Source organism: Microtus oregoni, unplaced genomic scaffold (assembly GCF_018167655.1).
Source record: "Microtus oregoni isolate MIOR12 unplaced genomic scaffold, Mior012 000014F_ref0000157, whole genome shotgun sequence".
Classification (NCBI taxonomy): domain Eukaryota; kingdom Metazoa; phylum Chordata; class Mammalia; order Rodentia; family Cricetidae; genus Microtus; species Microtus oregoni.
In genome coordinates this window covers 9,380,214-9,392,321 of record NW_024543073.1, presented here as the reverse complement: position 1 = coordinate 9,392,321, position 12,108 = coordinate 9,380,214, and the positions used below count along the sequence as shown (strand labels likewise).

Below are 12,108 nucleotides of genomic sequence, written 5' to 3'. Positions count from 1 at the left end.
AGCAAGCACATTACTGACAGAGATATTTCCAGCTCAACAACACAAATTACTACATAACAAAAAGCACAATGAAATAAAAGTATATAAAATAATATGATTGTCTTCTTTTTTTATTTGTTTTTCAACAGGGTCTCAATATATAGCCTTGGCCAGCCTAAACTCTCTATGTAGACCAGGCTTGCCTTGAACTCATAGAGAGTTGCCTGCCACTGCCTCCGGAGCCTGGGATTAAAGGCATGTGCCACCACATCAAGAATGTTTAAATGCATTAACATTTTTATTTTCAAACACTTATTGAAGATTTATTCACTTAAAAACAGTACATAAAATCAACCAATAATTTAGAAGAATACAAAGTATTAATACATTATCTGCTGAGATTTTCTGTTACTGAAAAAAACTATGTACAGACTACTATCAATTAGATATTAAGGCATAAGCCCTGGGTTGGGGGATAATATAAAGTTCCTTACCAAACTATTAATAGAAGTTTATCTTTGCATAAAGAGCTAGGGAGAAGAGTAGGTAAAATGCTCACCATACAAGCATTATGACCTGCGTTGGGATCACTAGCACGCATGTAGAAAAGCTGAGTGTGGCTGCATTACCTACAACCCTGGTATTAGTAAGGCAGGGACAGGAGGTAATCCCTGAGGCGTGCTGGCCTCCCATTCTCCTGAATGAGTCCTCTGCAGGGCTAGTGGAGAGACTGAGAAACAAGTCCACAGCTGAACTCTGGTGTTCATACATGTACACAGGTACACAGACAGGTATGCACACACAGAGTTGGAAAGAGTTACTTTTCATACTATAGAAATGTCTGAATTCATTTAAATACTTTAGTTTTAAAATGGAATCTGAATCTAATAAAATTTTTATTTAAATGAAGATTTAGGGGTCAGCCAGACAACTCAGCAAATGAAAGTGCTTGGCATACTAGTCTCATAACTTGAACTGGTTTCCGGAATCCATGGGAAAAAAAAAACCCAGGCACAGTGTATCCATCCCTAATCTCAGTACTTCCATAGAGAGATGGAGATGGAAACTAGAGAATCATCTAGAATCTTTCAAGCCAGCTAACTTGAAGTATACAGCATGTCAGGAAAAAAAAAAAACTCCGACTTAACAAAGTGAAAAGAGAGAACTAACTCTCAAAACTGTCTTGTGACCTTAATATATATGCTATATAAAACACACACATATCCCCTTACACAAGTAAATAAATAAAATAGAGTTGAATGAAATTTTTATATATTGTTTAGTCATTGATTTCTGGCTTTTAACCAATTTTTTTTAGTATTATCAGTAAAATACAAAGTAACAGGGAGCACTATACACTCTATTTTCAATTAAATCACACAGATCAAGTAGGAAAGAATTACAGGACAAGTCTATTAAATTCAGAATAAAGAAATAGGAGAAACACAAGATCAGAACACATTAGTTCCCCTCTCCTCTGTTACCTGTCCACTTCAATGGTTTCTCTGTGCTGCCTTAACTATGAATTTTAGGGGTGAAGAGTGCCACTTGTTTAGTCAATTCGCTTTCAGTAACTACAAATAGCCTTTATGAAATTATATAAAATTATTGAATTCTACCAAAAGAAATGTGTTCTTTTTTTTTTTTTTAAAGAAATATTTATTTATTATGTATACAATATTCTGTTTGTGTGTATGTCTCCAGGCCAGAAGAGGGCACCAGACCTCATTACAGATGGTTGTGAGCCACCATGTGGTTGCTGGGAATTGAACTCAGGACCTTTGGAAGAGCAGGCGATGCTCTTAACCACTGAGCCATCTCTCCAGCCCAAGAAATGTGTTCTTAAATTAGTACAGCATTACAATTTTTAATTTTTCTTCCAAATAGCAACATGCCCTTTATAGAACATTCCTTACAAATACAATCCCTAAGTTAAAACTTTAAACAAAATGTACACTGAAAGAAAACAACTCTATCGGTGTCTGCACAAACTGAATGAAACTCAGCTAGACAGAAAAACCAATAAACCAGGGGCAGGAAGATGGCAGAGCAGGTAGAGGCATCTGCCACCAAAGCTGACATTCAGTTCACAGGACCCATACTGTTGAAGAAGAGAAACCAATTTCCAAGCTGTCCTCTCATATCTACGCACCTGCCGTGGCACACACACTGGGCCAAAAAATAATAATTTATTAAAAACCTAATAGAATACATAGTGCCTTTATAAATACCAAATCCAACATTACTGTTTGCTTGCACAGGCACGGAGTATTTCAATGTCCCTTTGAAAATGACATCGCCAGGCAGCAGAAAGTTTGATGATGCAAAAATAATACTATGCACTCAATAATTTAAACATGTTTCTTTTGGTAGAATACTTATTTTAAAAAATGAGCATTAAATCTATGTATTTTCCATTCTGAACCCAAATATAGCAGCATAAACAGTAACATTAATGTAAACAAGAAATTTCCACTAGCTCCTTATCATGAACTGCTTAACACAATTAATATATAGGAAAAATGCACCAAAGTATATATGTTTACAAATGATTTTCATGGCATTCAAAAGAGTCAATCAGTACACAACAATCAATCAACTATAAGTCAGAAGTCTTTGTATCAGGTAAGCTCCTCAAGAAAGGAATAGCTCAGCAGAACATCTAAAAACATGCTTCCACTACCAAGAGTGAAAAGGTCTCCATAAAATGATGTCTAGAGGCAGATGGCATCTAGGGGAAGGTGATAAGACCACAAGGGACACTACCCTTGGAAGATATAAATGTAGTTTTTTGGGGACACCAATTAGTTCCCATGAGATTAAGCTGCTATAAAGAACAAGCTGAAGGAGCTGGATGCTTAGATCAGTGTAGAACACTTTATCCAGCATGTTTGAGGGCCAGGATTTCAGCCCCAAGGACAGAAAGAAAAGAAGAGAAAGAGAGAGAGAATCTTGCCTCAAAATCTTTCTCTTACACTTACGGTGGTGGCGCACGCCTTTAATCCCAGCACTCGGGAGGCAGAGGCAGGCGGATCTCTGGGAGTTCGAGGCCAGCCTGGTCTACAAAGGGAGTTCCAGGACAGGCTCCAAAGCTACAGAGAAACCCTGTCTCGAAAAACAAAACAAAAAACAAAAAAAAAAATGGATTTATGAATAAAATACTACAAAAGACTCATTTTACTTCAAAAAATGAAAATGAAGCAACATCTTCAAGAACATTATATACTTGCATGAAAATGGCCTTACATCCGTAGTAAAATCTAAAACAAAAATAAATGCATTTTTTATCTTTTTTATTTATTTGTTTATTTTTGGATTTTCGAGACAGGGTTTCTCTGTAGCTTTTGGTTCCTGTCCTGGAACTAGCTCTTGTAGACCAGGCTGGCCTCGAACTCACAGAGATCCGCCTGCCTCTGCTTCCCGAGTGCTGGGATTAAAGGCGTGTGCCACCACCGCCCGGCTAATAAATGCATTTTTTTAAAGATGAAAATTTAAGTCTACTATGCCAATTATTCACTTAGGAACAATGAGGTCAGTCAAATCATAAGTCATAAGGCAGGAGACAGAAAGAGGAGAGTCTTCAAGATTTTGAACTTCTAGCCTCCTACCCTGTGAGCCCATCAGAGCCTGCTTTTTTTTATAAAGCACCTATCCTTGTTGCCTTTTTCTTAATTAGACAACAAAATATTGCTCTTTGGAACCTACTTTTTTAACTGAAAATACTAGTCTAATGCTGTAAAATATTATATTTTAAGGTGTATTACTTTTGTCTATGCTCTGGAACATTTGTTTAATGATACAAAGATGTGTTTAATTAAATAAAATTCACCTGCAGTCAGAAGGCTGAGTCAGCAACTATTTGACAGAAAGTGGCAGGGAGGAGCCAGGTAGAAAAAGATTGTCAAGGAGGGATGAGGAGAAGCACAGGGGCCTCTGGAGGCATGCATGAGGGAGAGAAGGTGAGCTAGGTGAGTTAGGTGAGCTACCTGCTCTTTGGCCTCTCTGAGGAGCAGAATTTCACCTCAACATTTGAATCTTGAGTTCTTTAGAGGGACAGAGATTAAGATTAAACTCCCTTAGTAGCTTCCAAAGATTCAGTGCCTAAGAGAACAGAATTCCCTCAGGCTGCGGTTACCATGGAGTTGCAGCTGCTGATAGGACAGTCATGGATTAAAAGGCAGCAATGATTTAAAAAGAAAACAACAGTCTAATGTATTAAAAAAATCACTCAAACATCCGGGGGTGGTGTCATACACTTGGACTTGCAGGAGGCAAGAGGAGGAAGTGGAGGATCAATGGCAGCCTGGTCCACATACTGAGTTTGAGGCCAGCTAGTGCAACACAGTCAGACATTGCCTTCAAACAAATGAATATATGAAGGGAAAAAAGTAAAAAAAATAACAAAAGCTTTAAGAAGTTCATAAAAATATATAATGACTTGGAAAATTCATAAAATTAAATTCCCAAATAAAACACTGCATACACTATTTTTGCGAAAAGTATAGTTAAAAGTATGCCCAATCAAAGCATAGTAAATCTGATTTTCAGAAAATCTGATTATAAAACATTCTCTAAGAAAGCGAAACACATACGCACACATTTTGTGGCTTTACTAATACCAGTTGATATCACTCAACTACCTTACTTTTTTTTTTAATTTTGGACAGGGTTTGTCAGTAGTTTTTGAGCCTGTCCTGAAAACTAGCTCCTGTAGACCAAGCTGGCCTCGAACCCACAGAGATCCGCTGCCTCTGCCTCCTCCTGAGTGCAGGGCTTGCACCACCATTGCCCGGTGGAAATTCAAATTCATTTTTTTTTAATGATTTATTTATTATGTATACAGTGTTCTGCCTGCATGTATGTCTGCAGGCCAGAAGAGGGCATCAGGTCTCATTATGAATGGCTATGAGCCACCATGTGGTTGCTGGGAATTGAACTCAGGACCTCTGGAAGAGCAACCAGTACTCTTAACCTCTGAGCCATCTCTCCAGCCCCAAAATTCAAATTTTTAAAGCACTTCATCATCTCAAAGAACACGTCTGTGTGAAGCTCTTAAAAACATATATATTAAATATTTCTGAAGTTCGAAAATGGATCACAAATTTAGAAAGCAAACACCAGAAGATGTCTATCATTTATTTCTACAAGTTATAGTTTTAGTTTATCCTATGCCTTTTAAATAAATTTATTTTGAAAGCATTAAAAGAAAGTATATGTAAATAAGCCCAGAGATTATTTTCATTAAAAATAATCAGCTGAGCAGGGCGGTGGTGGCGCACGCCTTTAATCCCAGCACTCGGGAGGCAGAGAAACCCTGTCTCGAAAAACCAAAAGAAAATAATCAGCTGAGAGTAATATTACTCTCTATGTGTAAATAATAAAGACTTTTAAAAAGACAGAGAAATTCAAACTGAACATCCAGAATTTGAAAATTATTTTAGCTACGAAACTGTTAAAATAGAAGGGACACAGGAAGTTGTACTGAACAACTGCAAAAAAAAAAACCAAAAATAAAACAGTGGACTCATGCCATTAATTCATTATTAGGCAATGATTCTTTAGAAATTCCCTAAACTATAAAGATCTAGGATATTAAAATCATCTTTCTCATACATTATCAAGTCTACAGAACTGCTTTTATGACTTTAAAAATTCAAACTAAATATGGGAGTGGGCGTTTCCTTGTAGAATTGCTTCAACAGTGAAGATAGCCAAAAAAACAAAAACAAAACACAAACAAACAAACAAAAAACCCCTGAGAACTTGCCATCTGCGCTTAACACTCAACTTTGGGCTCAGCAAGCATGCATCTTGGACACTCAAAGACACCTGAATAATTATTTTATTATTTACTCCTTTGTTCCTTTATGGTATTCTTGCTATAACCCTGGCTGCCTTAGCCTCCAGAATGCTGGGATTATAGGTATAACAGACCACACCAAACTATGCTTTAAAAGAAACCAGCTTTAGGTTGGAAAGATGGCTCAGTGTTTAATAGCACAAGCTGCTCTTCCAGAGGACCTGGATTCCTAGAACCCACACCCTCTTCTGGCCTCCAAGAGTATCACACACATGATGCACAGACACATACGCAGGCAAAATGATCATAAACATAAATATATAATATATATGTGCATATATATCCATGTGTGTATGTGTGTGTGTGAAAGAAAGAAAAGGAGAACGGACCTGCCATTCTTTACCTGTTATCAGAAGGCAGAAGCGAGAGCAAAGCCAAGGCTGAAAGCTTCTTCCTTTCAGGCTGCGTAATGTTGTCCAATCGATCAACCCACATTTCAATCACATTTCCTAAAAGCTGGTCCATCTGGAAGAAAAAAAACATCTCAATATTTGAAATGTTATTTACACATAAGTAAGTGCTGCTAACATCTAAAACCTAAGACATGGTTAAAGTTCAATTACACAAACACAAAACTGATGGAATTTGAGACAAGCTTTGTTCTGGAGAATAAGAAAAACCAAAATTGACTCCAGCTGATCATGAGAGACAAATAAATGTATTAAAAACCTCTATGTAGCCAATGAGTAACATTATTTAATAAATCAATAAAGGCCATTTTTCCTGGAACACTGGAAAAAGGACACATGTTTGTATTTAAATGATAGTTGATTTTTTTTTTTCAGTTGAATGATTACTCTTTAGTGTTCTGTAATTTGCCAGTCTGATTTGCTAAAGCTCCTCTCAAAGAACCAGACTAGCAGCAATCCCAACAGGCTGAATCTCAAAAAAAAAAAAAAAAAAAAGAAGAAGAAGAAGTAAATGATTCCCCGTAACAGCTAGAAAAACACTAAAGGTACACTAAGCACAAAGTACAGAATGGCAGGGATGACTGGATCAGGGTGCTGACTAAGCCAGGCAAAGATGCTCCTGGCGTGCCCCAACACTAGGGTAGATACTGCTGAGAAAGGGGCTTGTAGAGTTAAAATTCACAGTGAGCTGCCCATTGACAGACGCCCCTCTCTCTCCAGTAAAGATCAAGAAAACTGATCATGTACATTAAATGATTTATTTTATTGGGTTTATTTATAAATACTTTTATAGTTCTATCACCTTTAGAGAAATAAATATTTAATGTCAAACCTCTACCTTAAAAATCCAGTCACATAAAATCAACCTTAGATTCCATTCTTCTCTACTATAAGATCCTAGTTAACAGTCACACTTTCTAACAGGCAAGCAGTTAATAGTTTAAAATCTTTTTACATTTGAGCTCCCTATGTTTTAAACCTGAGATGGTACAGTGAACTCAAGGAACATTTAAAATTATTGAAACAGCAACATTTCACAAGGTGCTTCAAGAACTCAGCTCAGCTCAGTTCCTAGTTCTAGCATTGCAATCCTCTTCTTAATGCCCATGCTTAAAGTACAACCCAGAGTCAGGTGGAACAGGAAATTAAGGCGCATATATCTTACACAATATTATCATTTAAAAATTTGAGACTTATCCAACAGGCAAACTTTACTTCCATTTGTCAGCAATTTTACACTTAAAAGTGGAATTAAACACGACATTGGATTTCTATGTATTTTTAAAAGATTTTTACCCATGTAGGCATGCATGTGTCTGTGTGGGGGTTTGTGTACATGTATGCCAGGAAAGGGTCCTGGATTCCCCAGAGTTGGAGTTATAGACAGTTGTGAGCCACTAGTGTGGGTGATGGAAACTGAACTCAGGTCCTCAGCAAGAACAGTATGCATTCTTAACCACTGAGCCAACTCTCTAGGCCTTGTATGTTATTTTTAATAGTTACTAAAGTATTAGGACATGAATTCATATGATTTTGTTTAAACCTAATCACTTCCTAACTAGGACAGTTGGGATGGTTTTAGTCTAGAGCACTGTAAGACTATTACTATGGCATTGGATCCAGACAGTCTGGTTTATAACTACCATGTCTTCATATCTAATTTGGAAAAAAATGGTCCAAATGCTGTGAAGATGTTTACAGGAATATATGGTAAGCAAAATTTAAAAAGCAAATCACACTATTGTAAAAGTAACTATGAGTCTTAGTTTTCAAGTATAATTAATAGGCCAGGTGTAGTGGCTCACGCCCATAGTCTTGCACTTGAGAGTTGAGGCAGTAGAGTTGTGCATTTGAGACTAGACTAGCCTACGAATTTGTTAGTCGTCCACAGAGCAAGACATTATTTCAAAAACAAATAATGAAAAGATAAAGTAACTGATAAAAATGAGGCTAACTTGATAGACCAAATTTAATAAAAATTGAATCAGCAAACCCAAATATTTCAATGTAATTTTATTTAAACACATTCTATTTATTATAAAATATTTAATAAACACCAACTTTAATAGTCAACTGCACAGCAGGGAGCTTACTCAATAAGCAATTTGGATATGAGGAGTCAGCAACTTTTTCTAGTAAAGGGTGAAGTAACATACATTTCAGCTTTGTGGGGCACTGTAGCCCCTGTCACAATTACTCAATTCCCCCATGTCACCAGGATAGCCAGGATACAATTCATACCCCTGAGAAGCTAGGTAACAAGGGGAGCCTAAGAGAGACAGGCATGGATGCCCCTGGGAAGGAGAAATAGATAAGATCTCCAAAGTAAACTGAAATGTATGGGGAGGGGGTGAAGAGGAGGTAACAGAAGAACATGAAAGAACAGGAAGGTTGAATTGGGGGAGGGATAGAGAGGGAGAGCAATGAAAGAGCTATCTTGATAGAGGGAGCCTTTATGGGGTTATGGAGAAATCTGGTGCTAGGGAAACTCCTAGGGGAGGATGATCCCAGCTAAGACTCCTGGCAATAGTGGAGAGGGTGCCTGAACTGCCCATTTCCTGTAATTAGATTGGTGATCACCCCAATAGTCATCACAGAACCTTCATCCAGTACCTGATGGTAGCAGATGCAGAGATCCACAGCTAAGCACTGGGCTGAGCTCCAAGAGTTCATTTAAAGAGAGGAAGGAGGGATTATACTAGCAAAAAGGGTCAAGATCGTGATGGGAAAACCCACAGAGACAGTTGACCCGAGATAGGGAAGCTCGCTGACTCTGGAATGAGAGCTGGGAAACCTAACTAGGACTGAACTATGCCTTCTGAATGTGGGTAACAGTTCTGTCGCTTAGGCAATCTGTGGGTCCACTAGCAGTGGGACCAGGATTTATCCCTAGTGCATGAACTGGCTTTTTGGAGTACATTCCTTATGGATGGCTACCTTGCTCAGCCTTGATACAGGGGGAGGGGCTTGGTCCTGTCTCAACTTGATATTGCAGACTCTGCTGATTCCCCAGAAAAGTCTCACCATTTCTGAGGAGTGGATAGGGGGAGAAAAGTGAGTGGAAGAAGGAGGAGGGGAGGCCGAGGGAACTGTGGTTAGTAGGTAAAATGAAAACAAAAACTTTTAAATAAAAAATTTAAATATGCAGTCTTATATAATTTTTTTTAATTTAAGTATGCAGATTCTTACCTCCTGATTAAATTCACGGCCCATCTCATTTAGAAGTGAAGAAAAGAAACTGGCATTTTGTAGTAACACTCGACCCATAACAGCAAGATAGACGGACATCACTACTGGATACCTCTGCACAATTAAAATACCAGGCATATAAAATCATGTTAAAAAATGGGTATACCTGAAAAAAAAATCAATAATACAGTACAAACAGAATAAAAATAACATTCTCCTTCAGGGATATAAACTGACATCCTCCTTTGTGTTGCTCTATGCAGCATCAACTATCAATATTTCTTGACTTCTTAAAAATTTTCTAAATAATTATAGACTATATGTGTGTTATATATTTATAATGTATAATTTATTTATGAATATTTATATCACTACTACTTATTGTTACACAGATTATTTAGGAGCTGAAATTAGGGACTGGACAGATAATTCACTGGGTAAATTGTCTGCTGTACAAGCATAAAGATGAGAGCTCGTTCACAAGCCACACACGCACACACACGCACACACACACGCGCGCACGTGCATACACACTCATCCTACACTAAAACAGACACAAAAATCTATACTTTTTATACAAGAAAACAAATGGCAAATTTTGTAACTATCCTCAAATTTTAACCAATTAAATATGATCCAGTAATAAACCTTTTCTTTCACAATTATCAATGAGAAAAAGATAGTTTTTCCTATGCAAAAGAAGAATAATTAAAGCTACAACCTGGAGTACAATGTTATCCCCAGAAGCTTAAAGGAATCTTACCTCGCCTTCAATAACACCTCTGAAAACATAGGGCAGAATTGGTTGAAACATCTGTGGGCCTAATACTGGATTCACTTTAAAGGTATTTTCCAAAACCTAAAACCAGAAAGACACATAGTAATATTCAACAGTACAATTCATTGTTTCATATCAAAAACAGATTAGTAAAAGTCAATAAGTAACAGAAGAAACTTGAAAGCACATGAGATATGCAATTTTCTGACACTAGACAAACTTCCACAAAATAATCTATTAAAAATTATAATTTGATATAAAATAAACAGGTTTTAGGTACAGCAATACACTTTACAATCACATTTAATCATACTCTCGTAACACATGTAGTTTAAGAAGTTCTGACCACTGCATTATAAACACACATCCTTAAAATGCCCCACAAACAAATGCAGCAAAAGACATCTCAATCACTCTTCTGTAGTGGTGTTGAGTTTTGTTATATTTAGCTCTGATTGGTTTGTTTTTGTTTCTCTGGCTCTTTGAGACAGGATCTTGCTATGTAGGCCAAGACACCTTCAAATTATTGATTCTGCCTCTGCCTCTTGAATATTAGAATTAACAGATGTGTCTCATCACACCCAACCAAAAAAAGGTTTTTTTTTTAGTGGAAAAACTGGTTATGATACCATTACTGCTAAAAATGAATCAACCTTATTTATGGCTAGAAACCAATTATGAGTGAGTACATCCCATATTCATCTTTTTGGGTCTGGGACACCTCACTCAGGATAGTGTTTTCTATTTCCATCCATTTGCATGCAAAATTCGAGAAGTCATTGTTTTTTACCGCAGCGTAGTACTCTAGCGTGTATATATTCCATACTTTCTTCATCCATTCTTCCATTGAAGGGCATCTAGGTTGTTTCCAGGTTCTGGCTATTACAAATAATACTGCTATGAGCATAGTTGAACAAATGCTTTTGTCATTTGATAGAGCATCTCTTGGGTATATTCCCAAGAGTGGTATTGCTGGGTCCAGGGGTAAGTTGATCCCGAATTTCCTGAGAAACCGAAACACTGACTTCCACAGTGGTTGCACAAGATTGCATTCCCACCAGCAATGGATGAGGGTACCCATCCACCCACTGAGACAGTGGAGCTGATCTACAGGGAGCTCACCAAGGCCAGCTGGACTGTGACCGAAAAAGCATGGGATAAAACCGGACTCTCTGAACATGGCGAACAATGAGGGCTGATGAGACACCAAGGACAATGGCAGGGGGTTTTGATCCTACTTAATGTGCTGGCTTTGTGGGAGCCTAGCCAGTTTGGATGTTCACCTTCCTAGATATGGACGGAGGGGGGAGGACCTAGGACTTAACACAGGGCAGGGAACCCGGACTGCTCTGTGGACTGGAGAGGGAGGGGGAGAGGAGTGGGGGGAGGGGGAGAAGGGTGGGAGGAGGGGGAGAAGGGTGGGAGGAGGGGAAGGGAAATGGGAGGCTGGGAGGAGGGGGAAACTTGTTTTTTGTTTATGTTTTTTTTTCTTCTTTTCGCAATAAAAAAAAAAAGAAAAAAAATGAATCTACCTTTAGATTTACCAATAAGTTATCGGGAATAATGCATATATATTTTACTTTAGTGACTCATCAAGCTCAGGAAAAGCTAAATACTAAGGGGCTAAGAAACGCCCAGAGGCACATCATACACCACTTCTTCACTTCTGCCATCTAAAAAGCACAGCAAAAGAGCAGAACCATACACCTTTGGAAAGGAGAAAGGCAAAGCTAACATAAGATGAAAGACAATAAAGACTAAAAAGGAAGAAGAAAAGAATACTGGAGGAAAGTCCACTGAAAACTCCACGTGTCCAAAGACCAATGAATATATAGAGACTATTATGTGAGACTGAGTCTAGAACTAAAGGGACACATTATATATTTATCCCA

The 12,108-nt window shown here is 37.8% G+C and overlaps 1 protein-coding gene across 4 annotated transcripts in view; it reads right to left on the bottom strand.

Annotated features, from left to right (window-relative positions):
* Ipo11 (importin 11) overlaps positions 1-12,108 on the bottom strand; it is a 168,501-nt gene that overhangs the window by 54,531 nt on the left and 101,862 nt on the right. For all 4 annotated transcript variants that reach the window (XM_041663574.1, XM_041663576.1, XM_041663575.1 and 1 more), the window contains 3 exons: positions 10,202-10,297; positions 9,439-9,552; positions 6,183-6,304 (listed from right to left, as the gene is read on the bottom strand). In XM_041663574.1, coding sequence (XP_041519508.1) covers positions 6,183-6,304; positions 9,439-9,552; positions 10,202-10,297 — 332 coding nt within the window. The remainder of the gene's footprint in view (positions 1-6,182; positions 6,305-9,438; positions 9,553-10,201; positions 10,298-12,108) is intronic.